At 50.7% G+C, this 21,102-nt stretch overlaps 1 protein-coding gene across 2 annotated transcripts in view; it reads left to right on the plus strand.

Moving 5' to 3' along the window:
- The first annotated feature begins 5,809 nt into the window (after window positions 1-5,809).
- SCUBE3 (signal peptide, CUB domain and EGF like domain containing 3) overlaps window positions 5,810-21,102 on the plus strand; it is a 37,217-nt gene continuing 21,924 nt past the window's right edge. Inside the window, exons 1-2 of one of the 2 annotated variants that reach the window (XM_012559538.1) lie at window positions 5,810-6,244; window positions 19,976-20,098. In XM_012559538.1, the coding sequence (XP_012414992.1) occupies window positions 6,160-6,244; window positions 19,976-20,098 (208 nt within the window). In that variant the 5' untranslated portion in view covers window positions 5,810-6,159. The remainder of the gene's footprint in view (window positions 6,245-19,975; window positions 20,099-21,102) is intronic. The other variant, XM_004389839.1, reaches the window with a different exon arrangement.

Below are 21,102 nucleotides of genomic sequence, written 5' to 3' on the forward strand. Positions count from 1 at the left end.
AGACTTGGGAAAGGATGTCAGTGGGGGCCTGGATCAGACTGCTCTAGGGCAAGGGGTGAGAGGGAAGCATGAAATGGATACCCAGAGCAGGCATACTCCTTCCAGAAGTTTGGGATCTCGGAAGGATGAGAGGCAGCAGGGTCCAGAAAGGTTTGTTGTTGCTGCTTTAGTTGCTGCAGGTTGCACTGTGTTTACAGGAGGAGGGCAAGGAGCTGAGGTGAGATTTCACGTGAAGGAGGGGGTACTTGATAGAGTCAGCTCCTGTAGGGCCAAGAGGGAGGGATGCTTGTACATATATGTGGTGGGATTGGCCTTGGCCAAAAAGAGGGACCTCTTTCCCAGCAGCAGAGGGAGAAGGGACAGGGATAGGAAGTTCATGCCACATGGCTCTGGCTTCTCAGGGATGGCGGGGGCTGACTAGAGAAGGAAGGGGGCTGCGGTTGGCAGAGGGGAAACGGAAGTTTGGAAGAACAGCTGTGCGGAAGGGGAAAGGGTGTAGGCTCAGGGCATTTTGGAAATTTGCCTTGTGATGTAGAGGGGTCTGGAACCACATATGGGTGTTGATGCCAATTGGCAGGTGGGAGATTCTTGTTTCCTCCATGGAAGCAGCCAGGGAGCAGGTGGGAAGGAGGCAGGTGGCAAAGTGACTCAGGTGTGGGGTGGGCAGGGAGGAAGGGTGAGAGGACACTGGGGTAAGGGGCCAAGGTGGCTAATAAGAAGGTGGCCAAAGTGGCCAGAGGAGAGGCTGGAACAGGTGTGGGCAGCTCAGACCAGGCCACCTCTTCCTCAGGTCCTGGCAGTGGGTCTATCTGAAAAGGCAAGACCGAGGGCCAGGGAGCAGATGACTCCTAGAACCCCAGGGCTGGAGCAGACTTAGAGAGAGCATTACCTCCAGTTCTCCCTGTCTATACCGCAGGAGACTCCTGAACCATCCTGGACAGTTGGGAAACAAGGACACACCGGGGTCAAACTGTCCATCAGCCTTGGACAACTCCCTCTCTCCCTCCCTTCTTCTATTTCTTTCATTGTCTTTGTTGTTCTGACCTTTTTTTTTTCTCTCTCTCCATCTCCCTATCGCAGATGGTTAGTTTGGCTGCTAACATAAAAGTTGAAGGTTTGAGTCCGCCCAGAGGCACCTCAGAAGAAAGCCCTGGTGATCTGCTTCTGAAAAATCAGCCATTGAAAACCCTGTGGAGCACGTTCCTACTCTGACACATACGGGGTTGCCATGATTGAGTATACTTAAACACCAAATGTAGAAGGCCTAGGAAAGTGCGTGTAGGGGGCATGAGATAAGTACCATTTGGCACTTGACAGGCAGATTGGTGACTGATCAAATCATCAGGAAGAAGAAGAGTGAGGACTGGAGGAAGGGGGACTGGCAGCTCTGAGGGTACAGGGTATGGAGCACTGATCCATGAGTCAGAAGTCCAGAAGGACATGGATTCTGGTTCTACCTTTGCCTCTTAAATGTGTTATATGGCCTTGGGCAACTCCTGTGACCACTCATACAGCAGACAAAAGTGATGACTAAAGTCTTCCACGGGGCATCGATGGTTCAGTGGTAGAATTCTCAGCTTCCACGTGGGAGACCCAGGTTCGATTCTCAGCCAGTGTACCTCATGCACCACCACAACTCGTCTGTCAGTAGAGGCTTGCATGATGCTATAACGTTGAACAGGTTTCAGCAGAGCTTCCAGACTAATATGGACTAAGAAGAAAAACATGTTGATCTACTTCTGAAAATCAGTCCATGAAAACCCTATGGATCACAACAGTCCAATCCACATCTGATCATGGACATGGTGCAGGACCAGACAGTGTTTCATCTCATTGTGCATGGTGTCACCATGAGTTGTGACCGACTCGTCGGCAACTGACTCATCGGCAGCTAACAACGGCCAAATCTGCAGTTCTGTTGCTGCATAAGCCCCCAGAACAAGGGTGCTGCCCTGCTACCTGTGTGAAGGGGCTGGTCTGCGACCCTCAGCCTGTTCCAAACAACTAGGCTGTAACAATGTCAAGAGTGTGTTGGGTCTCTGTGGATTCGGAGGAGACAGTGTAGAGATGGGGGGAGGTATACAAGCTTCAGAGTCAGGTCTGGGCCCAAGTCCTGGCTTTGTCCCTTCTCAATCTGTCATCCTGGGCAAGTTACTTAACCTACACAAGTCTCCGCTTTCATATCGATAAAATGTGCACAACAATGCTCGCCTCATAGGCATCTGGTGGAGTTCCTGGTACAGTGCCTGACACATAGAAAACATTTGGTAAATGGAGGCTATGAGCTCTAATATGTGTCTCCGAGTGTCTGTGTCTTTTTAAGACATGGTGAGAGGTGCAAGGCAGGAGGCAAGGGGATATTCCAAAACTACACTACCTGGCAGGTGAGTTTCCCTCTAATTCTCCACAGTGTGGAAGTACGGGCAACAAGGGCAGTGTGCTGGAATGCATGGAATTTTTGGAACCTTCTCAGTAGGAATGTGTGACAGACAGGAACCTGTTAGAAGTAGTAAGATGGAGTCCAGTTGGCTGCACTCACACCCAGCAACATCAAAACCTGGCCTGGCACAAGACTGCTTCTTACAGTAATACCTTTGCTACCTGACACTGGGCTGTGCTCCTTCTGAGAAGTAGTGGAAGTAAGAACGACAATAGCCTCCAACTTTTGAATGCCTACTATGTGCCAGGTGTTTTCCATACATTATCTCATTTAGTTAACACTGTAACTTTGTGTGTGAGTGCGCTTTGTCAGATGAGAAAACTGAGGCTCACTGAGATTGAGTAACCTGCCTGAAGTCACACAGCTAGAAAGTAACAGAGCTGGAATTTGAACTGTAGGTTTGTTTAGAATCTGTGCAGTTAGACACTGTTGTAGTTATGGGGGAGGTTATGACTATACCCCTTTTCCAGATGAGGAAACTGGGGCTCAGAGAAGTGAAATGACTCCCCCAAAATAGATAGATGACTGGGAAATGGCAGGGTCTGACACTGACCTTGGACAATGTTGTTCCAGTGCATACATGCTCTCCATTAGACTATACTGCCTGTCGAAGTAGGGCTAGTAGAATTGTTTTACAGATGGGGAAGTTGAGATGCACAGAGAAAAAGCAAAGGCTTGTGGAAGGAGATCTGGCAGAGGAGGGCAAGTCCCTGAGTGTAGGTGGGGACCAGGCAGAGGTATCCCTAAGCAGGAAGGGAATTGAGATATATCAGCCCTGACTCCCAGCCCAGTCCTCTTCCCAGACATTTGCAGGTGAAGTCAGAATGAAATGGATGTCAGAAGCATCCCTGAAGGAGAGTGAAGCAAACTGCAGCCTCAGAGGTGAGTGTGAGAGGCCCAGAGAGCACTGGACGTTTTGCCCCTGCTGGTGAGGGTGTGGCCACGATGGCATGTCACTGCTTTTGCAGCACCACTTGCAAAAGCTATTTCATTATTCCTTCCTCATCCTCTTTCTGTCCAGTTGTGAGTCCTGCAGAAGCAGACACGGCAGAGGGTAATGTGACCAATTCATAGTGCCCCAGTGATAGAAGCCCTGCCTCTGTCCCTACAGAACCTTCCAAAGGGCTGCGGTGGGCTGAAATCAGATTAGGAGGACAGGGCAGCGAACTGCCTCTTCTGCCCAGATGTGGAAGAAGAGCTCACCTGGTCCTAGAGGAGCAGAGAAAATGAGCGGAGGAAAAGCTGGTAGGATGAGGAAAAAGACACCCAGACTCCCAGAGACGTAGCAGCTTAGGTAGGGCAACTGCCCAAGTCTCCCTCCCCCTAAGCCAGGGCAATGTTCACACTTAGGGGACCAGGGAATTACACTGAACTAGAGAGAAGGCACCAGATAACCCATTAACCTGCCCCTACAGAGTCCTCCCTGTCCACCTCAGCTGTGGAGTAGAGGGTGGGCTGGGGCTACACTTAGGGACTCAGAGGAGCTCACATTAGTGCCCAAAGCAAGGCAGAGGGACAGCAAAGCAAGTCAGATTGCAGTCACCCTTCCCTGCTTTGGCGGGCTCCCTGGCTCTCTCCCTTTGCTCCCATATAGATCAGGCACAGTCTGGCAGTCTCCTATTCTTTCTTTTTCTTTTCTTTCTTTCTTTTTTTTTTTTTTTAACCACTCTCTTGTTTAGGGCAGACAGGATGGCAAGTCTGCACTTGTCACCCAGCCCTATACATAATTGGTGGCAGCATGTAAAGCTGCTGCAAGGGGGAGGGCTTGCCAGTGGAATGAAGTGGGGAGGGAGTCCTAGAGTGACAGGGCTAGAAGGGACCAGGAGATCATCTGTCCCAACCTATCTCTGGCCTCCACACCATTCTCATGATCTACATGCTCCCATCCCAGTGGTCACCTCTCATGCCATGCAGGGGCTCTCAAGGCCACCTCTTCCAGGCTTCCCAGGCCCCTCTTCCACCACTTAGCAAATCCAACCTCCCTGTTTTCCAGGTGAGGAAAGTGAGGCCCATTGAGAAGTGACTTACTCAAAGTTAATCTTTGTCTCAGGATAGAGCTGGGACAAGAAACCCACGTGCCTCAGTTTGTTTCCATCCTCCTACTCTTCCTGTGGATACCCTGGTGATGTAATGGTTAAAGCCCCACCACCTTTCAAGAGCTCTTTCCACTTTCTTCTATGATGGGAGGAGAGAAGTTGCACAGTGAGTCAGGAGGCGAGTGGCATCGATGGTTCGGGGACATTTCACCTTCAGTACACTTTGACTCTGTTTTAAACATATCTTTTCTCTTTCTTCTGCAGTTGGTGGGACAGAGGGTCAAGCATGGATGGATCAGGACCATCCTTTGAAACTTGAAGGGAAGGTTTGGAGGAGCACACTGTGTGTGTCTTTGTTTGCACACACAGCTGTGGTTCTGTGGATTTGCTTTTGCCCCTGTGCTAAACTCAGAGGAGTGTGGGTATATGCGAGCCCCGGTCGGTATGGGTAGGGTGGCTCAGTGGGCTATCTCCAGGCTTTAACTGCCAGGGGGCCTGCCTGGGGCTGGCAGTTTTAGCAGGGTTCAGAAGGAAGGACATTTTCTTCTTGGTCCTCAGTTAAAGTGGACTCAGCCAAAGGAATGGAGATAGAGTCCTAAAGATGGAGGGGTGGGGGTTAAGAGTTGGGGAGTGCTTCTCTCAGTGTAACGAAGTCCCATGGGGCTGAGCCGATGGGCACGCCAGAATGCCCGGGAGTCCTCGTCTGCCTCAGCCTCCCCGACACCTCACGTCCTCTTTGTCTTCTCGTGGAGGTGTGCGTGAAAACCTGCGCGGCACGGCCCTCCTCGCGGCGAACGCGGGGCGCACCCTCGCTCCCCTACTCTTTCCGCGAGGAGAGAGGGCGAGCGGGAGCCGGGTGCTGTTTGGTCTGGAGCCGAGCGGGGTTTGCATTGATCCATTGATAGTGCGCGGTCTGTGCCTGACCTCCTTGCTCCCGGGGAAGCCGTCTCCATGGAGACCGGGCCCGCTCCCCCAGCGCCGGATTGTAAATTCCTGCAGGCAGCGGCCCGGCAGCCTGGGGAGGGGGCCGCCGCGCCCGGGCGCGCAGGGGGAGCGGCCGCCGCGCCGAGGCCCCATTTGAAAGAAAAAGAGCACGAAAAAGGAGGTGGTGGAGAAGGAGGAGGGGGAGGAGGAAGAAAACGAAAAGGAGCGAGGAGAGGAGGAGAAAGAGGAGGAGGAGGAGAAAGGCGAAGAAAAAGCGACGGAGCCTGAGAGACGGAGAAAGAGCGAGTGAGGAAGAAAGAGAGGCAAAAAGGGCGTGTTTCTGGCGCGGCGTTTCCCCTCCCCTTTCTCAGGTCCCTTGCTCAGGCTCTGCGCGCTCTCTGGGCTGCAGCTCTCTCTGGGCGAAGCTGGGAATTGGGTGGGATTAGACGGAGGAGCCCCGCCGCCGCCGCTAGCAGAGCCCGGCTTGGAGAGGGCGGGGGTGCCCCTCCGTCAGCGGCGCCGAGCGCCCCTCGCCTCGTCGCGCTCTCTGCCTCGCTCTCCCCAGCGTCCGGCCAGGAGGAGCCGGCAGCATCGGGAGCTTGCAGCTGAGGGCGTCGCGGTCCGCACCCCGCGCCCGCAGACCCCGACCCGACCCGGGCGGGGCGCCCCTTCCTCTCCCCGCTGCAGCGCGCGGGGGCCCTGCCGGTTTCCGTCCTCCCCAGGCTGTGAGACCTGCCCCGGCCGCCCGAAGCTCCAGCCATGGGCTCGGGGCGCGTGCCCGGGCTCTGCCTGCTGGTCCTCCTGGTCCACGCCCGCGCCGCCCAGCACAGCAAAGCCGCGCAAGGTAAGGAAGGAGGGGCCCGCAGCCCCGGGACTGCCGGGGCCGCGGGGCCCGAGGGCGGGGGCGCGATTTGCGAGGGGTAGGGCAGGTGCTGGGAAGCGTGCTCCTGTCAGGACGGGGCCCTGTGCTGCCCGACTCCCCGGCTGGGGACCTGACCTCTGGGGGCTGCGCTCGGGGCGAACGGCTGGAAGAGCCAGGGTTGGCACGGAGGAATGAGAAGTTTGGGGGAGCGGTGAATACAATTCTGCCTGACTTCAGTGCCACCCCAAGCCTCTTCGAAAGACTTCTTTTCCTCCAAAGTATGAGCGTCTCCTCTTAAACACTGCCAGAAACTTAAAGTTGTGGCCTGGAGAGACTAAGAACGAAAACTTTTCAGCCACGCTGTATATTTCTTCCTCTCACCCCTAACCCTCATGCAAAGTTAGAAGTTTCGAAGTTGTCATATCAGTGGAAAAAAATGTTAAAGAAAAAGAGGATCTTTTATGGAAAACCAACTCGTCTCTCACTGGATGGTAGGGGGCTGAAGAGAAGAAGAAAAATTTCTGTGAATGGCACGGGCAAGAATGTTGTGTTTCTGCCTCTTTGGGGGGAAATCTCTTTCGTCTTGCATGGCTTTCATTTCTTATCATAATATTTATTTATTAAGGCCTCGGGTTTCCAATTCCATTTAAATCCAGGTCAGAATTACATTAAAATAACAAAGTAAGATTCCAGACTGGGGAGCTCTGACAGATCCCTCTAGGAATTAGAGAGAGAGAGACAGGGAGGCCCTCCCGTCCCCATCCCTGACCCAGGGCACATCCCCTTGCCAGTCCCAAAGCTGAGCAGTTTCATCTCATCGGCTGTGCTAGCAGAAACCACGCTGGTGTGAGGACAGTTCTCTTGGGGACAGCCTCCCCTCCCTCTTGACCTCTTGCTGCACCCCTCCTCTATCACATCCTCACCGATGAAGAGATTTATATGGACGAAAAGAAAATTCCTTCTGGCAAGGCTTTTGCCCAGGAGGATATTATTCTGCCTTTTGTCCCGGGGGCTCCTGAAGCCAAGCTGGGTGGGGTGAGGAGGTGGCTGAGCCAGAAGGGAAAGTTGAACTTCGGAGTTGGGGAAGCCTGAGTGTCTGGCAGGGAGGTCGCTGTGTCCCGGAGCCTGAGCACTTGGTGCTTAAGCTGCTCTGGGTCCTGGATGGGCTCCCGCTGTTAAAAGGAAGGTTTTATATCAATGCCACCCTTCTCTCCCAAAACACTGCATCTTCAGCAAACCGCTTCTCTCTCCAACCTGCCCATTTACGGAACTGGAGCCCTAGAGACCCTCACCTGTCAAAGACCAGACCCCACCCCCATGCCCTTCCAACCCCAAACTGTCTCTTCTCCTGTCCTGGTTCCAGACAGCCCACCACCCCTTCCATCCCCAGCTGGGAGCAGCCCCTCTCCCCACTGTGGATTTGCTTGTGTTTTCATAAACAAAGCTGGCTGTTGTAGTGCGTGCTGACTTACTCATAACATGGAATTAGCTGGGGAGTTTAGTCTGAAAGAAGGAACAGATTTCGTGCAGTAATCTAGAGACAAGATAAGGGCCTCTTTCAAGTTGGAGCCAGTGTCTATGGTGGCCTAGTGAGGTGGGGGGGCTGGAGGCAGGAGAGAGAGCAAACAGTGTAGTCAAGGAGGTCCCAAGGATAGATGGAGACCCCTGGAAGGGACAGGTGCTATCAAGCCAAGGCTCTCAAGCCTGGGAGATTGGCCCCATCGTTCAGGGACAGAGGACTCAATTCCTCCAAGGTACTCTAGGGCTTCCTCATTCATTGGACACCCTGCTGGGTGCTGTGGGAAATGCAGCCAAGGTTGGAGGCCCTTGTCCCCTAGGAACTTAGAGACTAGTATTCTCCACTGCTTATCTCAGCTCACAGGCCAACACTTGCTCCAACTGCTCTGTGATTAGCTTGGCATCTTCCTTCTTTCTGATCCTTGAGTCTAGCTTGGCATAGGATTGAAGCCCCTCGTTTCAGCTACCTTTGACCCTGCTATTCAGGAAATCTATAACTGAGACTGCCAGAGATTGCCTAACAGCAGGTTTGCTGGGTTAGAGGGCTGTCTCTGGACCCAAATCTGCAGGCAGAGGCTGCAGGAAGGACAAGAACTGACTCTACAGGGTGGCCTTACAACCTTACCCATAGACAGAGTGCTTTGGGCACCAGGGAGGCCTCCCTTGCCCGCAGATAGATCTCCCAGATACTACCAGTGCTGGGAAGTATGCCTTTAATGAGACATGCCTGGAAATGAAGCTCTGGCATGTCTTTAAAACGCAAATACCCTTCACAAGTATCTTGCGTGGAGTTACTAGTACCTCTGATGATATCTGGGTCTCTGTCCCTTTTCTCCGGAGAGTCCCTCAGTGGAAAAACCATAGTAGTATGGAATAAGGAGGAAGGGAGCCCTAAGTGTAAAGGTGTGTGTGTGTGTCACCACGACCATCCCCGGGGGACATAGGTAAGTGTGAACGTGGATGTGTTAGCGCCTATGAGAACTGTGTGGATGAGGCGTGGGTAGCTTGTATGACTGGCAGTGAGTGAGCATGAGTGTACATGGTTTTGAGTGTTTTTCAAGTGCCTGTCTGTGTGTTTTAAAGTAGACAGACTGGATAACCAAGATAATTGTTAACTTAAAAGCATTAATTTGCTTTTCTTTTCTTTTTTCTTTTTTTTAGGCTGGGGGGGAAAGAGGGGGCAACAGTGGTTAAAAAGACCTAATCCTTTCCTGGGGCTCAGGTTACAGCTGAATGAAAAGGTATGGGGGTGGGGCAGGGAAACTCTTCCCCTGTCCCCCAGGGCGGACTCCGGACTCCGGTAGAGCCAGCCTGGCCAATTAGTTTACCTGGTTGTTTTCTCTCCTTGTTAGGGATAGAGTTTTGATAAAGTCACATATTTACAGTTTCCAAGTAACACCATCCCTGGGACTGAGAGCTTTCATCTGGTGGCAAACAGTGTCTCTCTGTCTCGGTGTCTCTCCGGGTCTCTGAGTCTCTGTCTGAGTGTATGTGTGTGTGTCTCTCTCTCTCCCCCACCCTCTCTTCCTCTTTAATGTGGCTATTTCCTCTCCTCCCCGCTTTCCTCGGCTTCTGTGGCCAGCTCTTACAGTGAGGGAACTGTTCCTCCTAGCCCCTCCCTCCAAAATATGAAATGAAAACCATAACCGTGTCAGCGGGTGAGGGTGGCCCCGTGGGCAGCCAGCTACTGCCTGTGCCCCATCCAGGCCACACTGGAGAGAGACAGAGAGAGACTTACCCACTCTCAGAGCCTGATCTTTAGTCAGCTCCCTCTAGCCACCCCCCTCTATTTTTCCAGAAGTGGTGGAGAAGGAGGGGTGGACTGCTTAGAAATTCCGGACTCCCTTTGACCTCTCTCTCTCAGTGACATGTTCCCTGGAGCTTGGGGGAAAGCCTGTGGGGGTGGGGGGTGGTAAGAAACTTCCCTGCCCTCCACCCCCATCCCTCACCTCCTTGAGTCTTTGCAGAGTGGAATGAGAGAGGGGCTGTAAGACAGTAGGCAAGGACTCCTGAGGCTGAATTACTGGAGGCAAAGAAAGAAGAGAGTTATCAGCAACCCTCAAATGAGATTGTTTTCTGAAGCCTTCAGGAATCTGAGAGCATGAGAACCGGTTTGAGATGTGAGCGGCTGGGACCTGTTGTAAAAGGAGCTGGCCCTGGCTGTGAGTTTGGGAATGTGAGGTGTGCATTCGTGGGGCACGTGTGAGCGTGCGTGTGCATGACTGGGGTGGGGGTGGGGGTGTGGGTGCACATGCACAGCTCCGGTGAGAGGAGGAAGGAAGCCGGGCAATGTGCATTTTGTTTTACTTGGAGAAGGAAAGACGTGGAATGGCTTGGTCCAATGCCTCGAACTGTGGGTGGGGGAAAGGAGCGGATGGCCTCAGACCCTCTTGAGAAGATGTGGGTGGAAGAGCTTGCTGCCTGAAGCCCCCTCCCCACCCAGCCCCGGTTTCCAGCTCTGGCCCCTGCGTGTCAGGGTGTGGACCTCCTTTGACGTCCCATACCCCAAGCACATGACTGCTTATAAGAAAGAGTCCCTGTCAGGGCTGGAATCTGCAGAGCTGCTCTGAGGCTGGCAGTGCCCACAAGAGGCCCAGACGTGGGGATGGCTTCTCTAGGCTCAGCGAGAATATAGGAGTCTGGAAACAGAGGGAAGGTGACCGCCAGGCCTTTGGGAGAGCTGTGAAACCACGGCCAACCCAGGGATGTCTAGGGGTAGAGGAGGGAGTTGCCTGGGCTAAGAGGTGACATGGACCCTTCTTCCTCCCCCATTGACCCCTCTGTCACCAGACTGGCCACTCTCCTCTTCCCACACCCACACAGTGCCAGCCCCAAATGGCAGCGGGGTGGCCGCAGTGCCAGTGGGTTTAGCTAAATGCAGAGCTTAAGGATTGGTGTCTCTAAAGAAATAATCAAAATTATCTTCCTCACTTGTGAAGTGGACTAGAGTATCTGTAGGGTCCTCTTCAGCTCTGACATTCTGCACATCTCATTGAAATCCTTCCTGCTGAGGGCAGAAGACACTGTGCCAAGCCTCAGTCCTGCAGCCTGACCTCCCCAGTGACTGCCCTCGCATCTTAGGCGCTCTCCTCCCAGACCCTGCTCCACTTCTCCCTGCCCATCTAGTCACTTGGCAACTCTTCCTTTCTTCCCCCAAGTTTCCTAGGGCCTCAAGTCCCTAATAGTTCTTACTGTGTTCTTAAGTGAGGCGTCTGCCTCTGGAAACATTCCCTGAAGAACAAGTGTATGGATCTGAATGTGTGTGTCGCCAACGAAGTTGGGAAGTGGAGCTGAACTGTTGGTGTTCTGGGAACTGGACACTCTCTGTACTGGGTTCCTGTCCTTGGCCCCACACCATATTCTCAACTCCAAGACTAGCCCTCTGTATTCTGCCCTATTCTAGACATCTCCCCTCTTCAGACCAAGGCACTGTTTTGTACTTTGTGAATTAAAAAACCAGTTGCTGTCAAGTCTGTTCCACCTCCTTGGTGACCCCATGTGTGGCAGAGTAGAACTGTGCTCCATAGGGTTTTCAATGGCTGATTTTTCAGTAGATCACCAGGCCTTTCTTCTGAGGCACCTCTGAGTGGACTCGAACTTTCAGCCTTCTGGTTAGCAGCCGACTGTACCACCCAGGGACTCCACTTTGCATGTGGATGCTGCAGTTTGGCTGCATGGACGGAATGATCACCCTTAAAGAGGGCACTGTGGCCCGCCCTCTTACCTATGGTTTTCCCTGTGGCTGTAGCCACAGCCCTAGAGAGCTGTGGGGTTTGGATTTCAGAGCACCAGGCCAGGGGCTCTCCAGGTCTGGTCACTGATGGTGACAAGTTGGAGAAAGACGTGGGCAGGAACCGCTGGGCCAGAGGGAAGAACCAGGATAAGGAAACAGATCTGAGGAATCCCTGGGTGAGGGTGGAGTGTCAGGGCATGTGGACGTTGTGGGGGGTGCTGGGAGAAGCAGGGGGGTGCTTAAAGGGTGGACCCTGGGGAGCAGGTTTACAGAGAGGACGTTTTTACAAGTTTCTAATTATATTTATTTGGAGTTTTCCTCCAGCGGTTTGAAGCTGTTAACAGCAGGAACCTGTATCCCTGGTGTTTGTTTTTGTTTCTAACCAGCTGCTTGGCCCCAATATAGTGGATCCAAGGGCAGGCGACACCTGCCCACTGCTGCTGTGCCCACCCTTTCCTTACTACAACCCCGTGTGCACCCACCATGGTCTACTGCCCTCCTCACCCACTACTCAGCCCTGCCCTCCTCCCTCGCGTCCCCCGTGCCCAGAGCCTCAGGCCTGCTGTCGATTTCCTACCAGGAACAGCCTAAATTTCAGTTCCGTTCCATTCCATGGTTGCATCATGCCCATCTGAGTGCTGCGTTGGGATGGGGGGAGGTGCAGCAATAACTAAGGCATGGATTCCTCCCTGAGACGCTTATGGAAGACAGTACACAGTGAGGGAGCACTGGGCTGGGAGTCAGTAGACCTGGGTCCTGGCTCTGCACTAGCTGTTTGCTCTTGCCTGAGATACCCTCTCTGGGCTTCTGTTTCCTCATCCTCATAATGACAGACAGGAACTGTTTGAGGACCAAATGAAGTAACTTTGTATACTGAATGGAATTATATAAATCTGATGTTGTCATTGTTTATGTTGTTATTTTTCTTTTTCAATCAATTTGGAGAGATAACAGTACTTCTCCACTCAGCCACCAATTACCAGGAAATTTGAACCTGCCTCTGCCCACTGCCTGCCTCCCTGCCCCTCAACTTTCCAATGTCTATTCTTTCCTCCCCATCCCCACTCCCTGTCCCACACATCTTCTAAAGTCCTCTGAGTCGAGGATGTTGGTTTTGTCCACATGGAAAGAAAGAAAATTCCTGCCTACTTGGGGCACGTTCAAATGAACTGAAGAGCTGGGCTAGGGGTAGGGTAGGAGATCAAAAAGAAACTCATCAGGGCCCCCCAATGGGTGCTGCTGCAGCTCTCACACTAATTACCCTTCCCTTCCGAATTGCCAAGTACCACTGCTTTTCCTGGCTGATCAGCTGGGCAGGCTAAGCTTGTGTGAGAGGGGAGGGAACTTTTTTAAAAAGAAGAAAGTGCTCCATCTCCTCTCCTTGGGGTCAAGAAGCAGTCATTTGTGAGATTTCCTGGATTCTCTCTCTGGGCCTCCCTCCCTCCTGCCCAGGTCTTATCCAGGCTGAGGATGGGCCCAGGCCCTAGCCAAGGTCATAGAGCCCAGCCAGTCCCTAATTGGGAAGACAGCCTGAGAAGCTGGAGTTGGAAAGGCAGACTCCTCCAGTTTCTCAAGTTGCCATTCTGATGTAGCATTAGACCAGTTGTGCACATATGTGGGTATGTGTGCACATGCTGCAGGTTAGGATATCATGGCCAAAGCCTGGGCTGGTTCTATTTTGGATGTTACCTGGATGAGGGAGGCAGAATGGAGGAAAGAAGAGGGGACAGAACAGGAGCAGTAATGCACTGCTGGTCTCAGGTGCCCCCTGGTACTCCATCATCAAGGGTGGGGAACATCTGTCTGACAGGGATGCTCTAGAAGAGATGCCTATAGCTGCTTCAGATGACTTCTGAGGGCAGGGCCCTGAGATCCTATGATTAATTGATCCCAGGTTTCTTATGGCCCTAGCACTCACCAAACGGGTGCCTTTAACTGGGTGTCTTCCCTTCTCTGAGTTTTCTATCTCTCTATCTCTTAACTTAGGACTAAACTTCCCAGGACTGCCCTCTACAAGAAAAGTTGTGAGGTCACAGGAGAGTGAAGAAGTAAGCTTTCTCTTTGAGGTAACACAGATGAGAGAGGATGCCACAGACATGGACCTCATCCATCCACCCACCTACCTACCCACTCATCTATTTAACAAATATTTACTGATGGCTTCACCATATAATCAGTCTCTTTTGTTCATTGCTGAATACCCAGCACCTAGCACAGTGTTTGGCATGTTGTAGGTACTCAATGAATATTGGTTGAATGGTTGAATGTATATGCTCAACTCTTACTCTAGCTGCAGCATGGCAGCTAGAATACTTTTACATATTCTAAGATTCATAAACCATGGCCTCAAGGAGCTTACAGTTCCAATAGGAAGATAGTTCACATACGCTAAAAGTTAAATTATGGTAAATTATGGTACTGGTGAAGAATACTGAATATACCATGGACTGCCAGAAGAACAAACAAATTTTTCTTGGAAGAAGTACAGCTAAATGCTCCTTAGAAGCGAGGATGTGAGACGAAAGTCTCACTTACTTTGGACATGTTATCAGAAGGGACCAGTCCCTGGAGAAGGACATCATGCGAGGTAAAGCAGTGGGTCAGTGAAAAAGAGGAAGAGCCTCAACAAGGTGGACTGACACAGTGGCTGCAACAATGCACTGAAGCATAGCAATGATTGTGAGGATGGCACAGGACTGGGCAACGTTTCTTCTGTTATACATAGGGTCGCTGTGAGTCAGGACTGACTAGATAGCACCTAAAAACAATAAAAGTTAAATAATGGTATAAGGTATCAATGTAAGAGGTATCACAAGGCAGAGATTGGCAGGTGACCAGAGAACCTGACAGTAAAAACCATAGGAGTTAAGAGAAAAAGTAAATTGGAGAAGGCAAAGCAGTCACAGTCAGCTTCCCAGTGGTGACACCTGAGTTGGTCCTCAGTGATAGGTGAGAACTGAAGACATTTAAGGAGAAGAAAATAGGGGCATGAAGAAGACACACCACACACCCTGGGCTACCCTGGCTGGGGCAAGAAAGATGTCAAAGTCACGTAGGCAGAGTCATGTGGGCAGGCTGCTTCTGGCCTTCTCGTTGGGCCCGCCAAGTTTGCTCACAACTAGTTTCATCCCCGATTTTGGCTGTGGTAATGTAAAAGGTGGGCTGGACTCTACCTAGGGGTATCTGCCTTACCTGTGCCTGCATTCCTGCTTATATCCACTTGTTATTCCTGAGCTGGACCTGGGCAAAATTGTGAAGTAGATGAAGTATTTCCTTGGGGCTCCTCCTGCTTCCCTTTTGGGGTGTACTTCTCCATTCCATCCCCAGAAGGGACTTTTAGGACCACCTATGTTATAACAGGAGTCTCTGGGTGGTGCAAACAGTTAACGTGCTTGGCTGCTAACTGAAAGGTTGGTGGTTTGCATCCATTCAGAGGTGCCTCAGAAGAGGCCTGGTGAGCTACTTTTGAAAAATCAGCCATTGAAAACCCTATGGAGCACAATTCTACTCTGACACACATGGGGTTGCCATGAGTCAGAATCGCCTCGATGGCAACTGGTCTGTTATAGTAATCTAACCTTTCTGGTCTTCTCTCTGGCCCCCACGGCCCCCACCCCATCCCACTCTTCCTCCTTACGTTTAGCAGAGTTTGTGGAGCTCTCTGCTAAGCACTGAAGCAAATCCAGAAGAACTGTCTGATGGTGCTGGGAGAAGCTGTTGCAGTTACAGAACCTGTGCCTTAGTGCCAGGAGAGGGTGAGGCAGGGAGGTCTCAGTTTCTCTGGTACCTCTGCAGCCGTCACTCTCCCCCACTTCAGCCTCTACCCCAGCCCCGTGCCTGGTGTGGGAGACCTCCGTTGCCTTTACAAAGGATTGTGGAGGGTAACTTTTTGATTCCCAACTGGGGTCTCACCCACTTCACCCCCTCCTTAGGCAGTTCCCAGCAAGATGGAGTAGAAAGCAGAGCAGGCACCTTCAGGGATGTGTCTTCCAGAAATTCTCCTCACTATCAAGTGCTCCTGCTGCTGCATTTTCCTATACTCAGCCCACACTATAAGAAGAGTGTGTGGTGGGGAGGGGCTCAGAAAGGATACTGGGGAGAAAGTTGGAAGGAGGAATAACAATAGTTCACCTTTACTGAGCACTTTCTGTATGCCTGCACCTCAGTACTAAGTGCTTGATGAGGATTAACTCATCTGATGCTCATGATAGCCCCATGGGGAGGTGCTCTTATTATTCCCATTTACAGAGGAGGGACAGGTAAGTTGAGAGGCTGGCCCAGGACCACACGGCCATGGGTAGAACTGTATTTGAAATGACACAGTGTCACTCTAGAACTCCTTCTCTTAACCACTCTGTCAGATTGCTGTCCCTGGTTCTCTACCAGCTTGGGCCAATAGTTCATTCACATTTACTGAGTTGAGGAAGGAGATAGACAGCAGCTCCAGCCTCACCCACACATCCTGATGCAGCTGGTTTAGGGGGTACCTGTACATTCAGTTTTTTGTTAAAGTTCCCCACGGAGGGACATAAAATGATACTCATGAAGATTGTGCTTCTTAGCTCAAGTAAATACATGAGACCAAATGGACAGCTTCTGTCCAGAGGTGAGCTGAGAAGGCAGAGAGGGTCAGGAGCTGGTTGAATGGACACGGGAAATCAGGGGTAGAAAGGAGGAGGGTGCTGTCACAGTATAGGGAGACCAGTTAGGGTCACATAACAATGTATGTATAAATTTTTGTATGCGAGACTAACTTCAATTGTAAACTTTCACTTAAACTACAACAACAAAAATAAATAAATAAAAAATAAAGTTCCTCACGGAATTCCAGTGTGCAGCCAGGGTTGAGAACCACTGGTCTAAAACCACTCTATGCCCAACAGTATCCACTGGTTTGTGGGGCTAGCTAGTAACCACCTGTGCCCTGAGAGAATGAGCTAAGATGACACTGTACCCATGAGTGCTGAAAGAGTCCCTGCCAGTACGATTCTAGGGGGCTGGGGGGAAGGGGGGACAGGTGTGGTGGAAGGGAGTTCTGGAAGAATGAAGTGGTGAAAGGAGGAGATGCTGAATATAATCTGGGGCCCTACTTCACAGCACTGCTTTAGGCAGTTCTGCTTCAAAAGATTCCATACACACAGTTGAAGGGTCCCTCCTCAGTGAGTGCCCTGCCAAATGAGGAAAGATGAACACACTACATGAGATGGCTTTAAAGTATTAACAGAGAAACTCAGCAATAGCTGCAAATGAGCTAAGGCAGACAGTCCCCTAGGACCGGGAACTCACCAGGAACAGGGCTCACCAGGAGGAGCTTTCGGGAAGACAATTTGGAGCCAGATTTGGAAAGCTGGGCACAATATAGCTGGAAGAGAAAAGAGTGCATCTCAAATGTGAGGAATGGGAGGTGTGCAAATGCTCAGAAAGAGTGGGAGAATGGTTAAGTGTGGCAGAGGGAATAAGGAAGAGATTAAGTTTTCCAGAGCAGAGACTTCTGGAGAGGGCTAAGCAATGTGAGCAGGGAGACTGAGGGAGAGGGGTAAGATGGCAGGAAAAGCCAGGCTGCTGGAGGGGTCTTAAGGCTCTGCCAGGAAACTTGGGCTTGTTTCAGTCAGCATAAGGTCACCTCTAGCACTGGAGAGCACTAGTAGACCTGGGTGTGGGGTAGGAGCAGGAAAGGCAAAGGGAAGAAGTGGGAGCTCAGGTGGCCTGCTGCAGGCCCTAATGAAGCACCAGCTGATTCAGAGACAGGCGCATGCCTCTGAGATGGCCCCAGAGGAGGGGCTTCCAGGTAAGCCTCCAAGTCGCCCTGCTGGGGAAGGGATGGAGAGAGACAAGAATGAGGAGAGGGCCCAAAGCAGGATTAAAAGGGTGAATGTTAGTCACCAGGGTTGTCCGATGCCAGAAAGACAAAGCTGTGAGAGACTCCATGCATGCCTCTGAGACTCACAAGGTTACCACAGGGAAGGGGTGATCAGCTAGTCCCTCCTCTTCCAGGGACTGAACAATAACAAATGACACTAAGCCTTGAGCCGTTCAAAGATTGGAATTAGTCATTAAAAAATATATTTTCCCCTTCTAGAGGGCATACATGAAATGTGGGAACAGAGAGCAAGGACCTGGACCTCCGAGAGCCTTGTCTTTCTTCACGTGTTTCACTGCACTTGAAATTTCCTCTTCGCTCCTCTGACTGTCCAACTCTAATCCAACTTCCAAAACTAAGCTTGAATTCCACTCCTCAGGGAGTTTTTTCAGTCCACCCAGGGACAGGGGTATCCCTTATTCAGAACTCATAGATCAGTGCTGCCCAATAGAATTTGTGTAATGATGGAAATGTTTCATATCTATACTGTCCATTTGGTAGCCACCAGCCACATGTGGCTACTAAGCACTTGACATGTGGCTAGTGGAACCAATGATTTAACACTTATCTTAAGCTTCTAGATACTGGGCACCTACCATATCGTTTTCTTTCCATCAGTTGGATAACTGCTTCTCCACTCTGTCCCTTACCATCTGCAGGTCCCACTTGTCCTCTCTGATGAACTAGTCTTCCATGCCCCCTCTTCTCTCACTTTGGGATGACTTCCCAGGGTAGACCAGCAGGCATATCACTATGACTGCAAAGCCTGAGTGAGGCGGGGAGTGTGAACAGAAGACCCCAGCACTTAGAATCAGCTGCAGAGGAGCAGAAGAGGGTTGGAGGGTGGAGCGCAGAGCTGAACAGAAGCAGCCCAGAAGATTTGAGGCAGGGTGTTTGGGGATACCCTTCCAAATTCCAGTTCTCTCTTTAGTTCCAGGAAGCTTCAGTCCTGCCTCTAAATACTCCTTGAAACGTGGAAGCAGGGGACAGTTAACTGTTTTAAGCTAGGATTCATGGGTATCTGTAGATTGGAGAGATGAATGGTTTACTCATTCATTTATTCAGTAAAAAATATGTACAGCACCTTAGGGATTATGATTCAATAGGTCTGTGATAAGACCTGACTATCTACATTTTAATAAAACCCAGGTGATTCTATAGTCAACTCATCACACTTGGAAGTCAGACTATTGGTTTCAAATCCCATCTCACTTACATGTTGCTGCTTATATACTATCTTGGGTTTCCCATTCACAGCTAGAAGTAATCTCTTCCTCCTTAAATACCACTCTTCCCTGGCTGCACGTTAGAACACTTTAGGAGATTTTAAAAAATACTGTGGCCAGGCCCTGGCCCAGCCTAACTGACCAGAATCTCGGGAGCAGGGCTCACGCATCTCCTGGGAGAGTAAGGGGAGTCTGCTGTGCAGCCCGGGTGAGGCCCCCTCCCCTTATCTCTGATGCCTTCATGGCTCTAACTACATCCTGTTACTTATTTGTCTCTCCTTTTGGCTAGACAGGAGTCACATTTGAGCATCAACCATCCTCAGTATAGTGGCTTTCACAAACACACTCAGTAAACGGTTTTCAATTGAATGAAACATTTTGCCCTGTTTCAGTTTAGCTTTATGGGCACCATACTATTGCCTCAGACACAAGTGACTTTTTTTTTTTTTTTTTTTTTTTGCCTGAAGACACAATTGGTTCTCCTTCTACATACTTTTTTAACCATCCTCTTAATTTTAATTTTTTTTGGTAGATCTTGACTTGCCTCAGGCTTTAGTATACTCTGTATGTAGGGCTCATGTTAAAGCAAGTGCTCAGAGAGAGAGGACCACTTGGGGTCAGAGTGAAGGCATCTAGGGGTGGGATGGATGGGCTGCCTGGGTGAGCTGTTGAGAGCTGCAAGGGCTGCACTTGTCAGGCTTCAGGATGCTGAGGCCAACCCCTGCCAGCTCCTGGTGCCCCACTGTTGGCAGCGCAGGGGCCTAGGAAAATCTCCCAGGATGGAACATCTTTCCTCTAAAGCTTCTTGGCGCCATGGTGGGCAAGTGGGAGCAGGCTTGGTCTCAAGAAAATCATGAAGCTGATAAGGTTTTCCTCAGGTGCCCAGTCTCCCTTTCTTCCTCCCTTTCTTACAATGGCCCTGGACCTTGTCACCTTCCCAAAGGCCATTGTCCCCATCCAGCCTTTTCCTCTTCTCCCTCCTACCTAAGTCTGTTCCTAAGAAAGGTAAACTAATTGACACTAAGTTGAATATTTCTAATCAAGTTAAGTGTGCTACCCAGTCCAGGGGTTGTTTGTTGGCTTGTTTTTAAATCAGAGAACAAATACTTACACAGAGGAGTGTTTCAAATTAAGGAGTTTTAGCTGTCATTGTGGATTAGGTATGTTTGAGGGGAGTGGGGATTCTTTCTGAATTCCTGAAGTTACAGAGTCTGCCCAGTCTGAAATCCCAGAAGGGTGTGGGGGAGCACCTGCTTCTGGAGCAGTAGCTGCCTCTGTTTTAGAGAAGAGGAGATGTTGCCCTTGGGGAGCCCACCTTCAAGACACCCCTTGGGAGGCACTAACAGAGGGTCTCATGTGCTCCCTCCCCCTGCCAGATATGGACGAGTGTGTGGAGGGGACTGATAACTGCCACATCGATGCCATCTGCCAGAACACCCCACGGTCATACAAGTGCATCTGCAAGTCTGGCTACACAGGAGATGGGAAACACTGCAAAGGTGAGGCTGGGAGGGCGCCTGAAGAAGGAGCGGTTGCAGGGAAGGGGAAACCAGTGCCACTGGGGGCAGGTGGGCAGACTGCATTACGCTCAAGCGTGAAATCCCCACTAGCGTGGGAGCGGGCTGCATCTTCCCAGAGAGGGTGGTGACGTTTTCTAATTTGCCCACAGGCGCTGAGGCCCTGGTGGGAATAGCTCACAGTCCCACAGCCCAGATGGGGGAGGTGAGGGGTAGGGATCAGAATCGTGGAACTAACGCCTGAGGTTCCTTGACATTGGAGCCTCCATCTTCAGACCCTTCCACCACGCCCCCAAAAGATGGGAACAGACAATTGACCCGAGGGGAAACTCACGCTGTAAACAAACACTGCTCTTCCCCTCATAATTAAAGCAATGCAAATTAAAGCAGCCTTGAGATGTTATTTTAAATTTATGACCTTCAGTGTTGGTGAGACTTAGAGAGGAGAGGTACCCTCATTAATTCCTGGCATGATAAATTGAAAAGTGATTCTCTAATACCTAGTAGGAATCTTAAAAGTTATTTATACCCTTTGACCCAGGAATTTCACTCTTAGGGACTTATTTAAAGAAACCAAATAATATATGGATGAAGATGTTCTTTGATGCATTATTTATGATACTAAAATAAATGGAAGAAACCTAAATGTCTAACAATAGAGGAAAAGGATTAATAAATTATGATATAGGACACAATGGAATATTCTGCAACTATTTACAATGCTAATTAGAAAGGCTGGGTGGAAACAAGAGAAACTGTTTATGACAAGTTTAGATGAAAATAGCAAAATGGAAAATGGTTTATAGGCTATGAAAGTAACTGTGTAGACACACACACACACACACACACACACACACACACACACACACACACCTAAAAATTGATTTCCATACGGCCAATCCCAGGAGTGGACAGTGGGGGGCGCACAGGAGGGTTCACCTGAGCCCTGTCTCTGTTTCTGTTTTCCCATAGATGTGGATGAGTGT

This window comes from Trichechus manatus, unplaced genomic scaffold (assembly GCF_000243295.1).
Source record: "Trichechus manatus latirostris isolate Lorelei unplaced genomic scaffold, TriManLat1.0 scaffold00261, whole genome shotgun sequence".
NCBI lineage: Eukaryota > Metazoa > Chordata > Mammalia > Sirenia > Trichechidae > Trichechus > Trichechus manatus.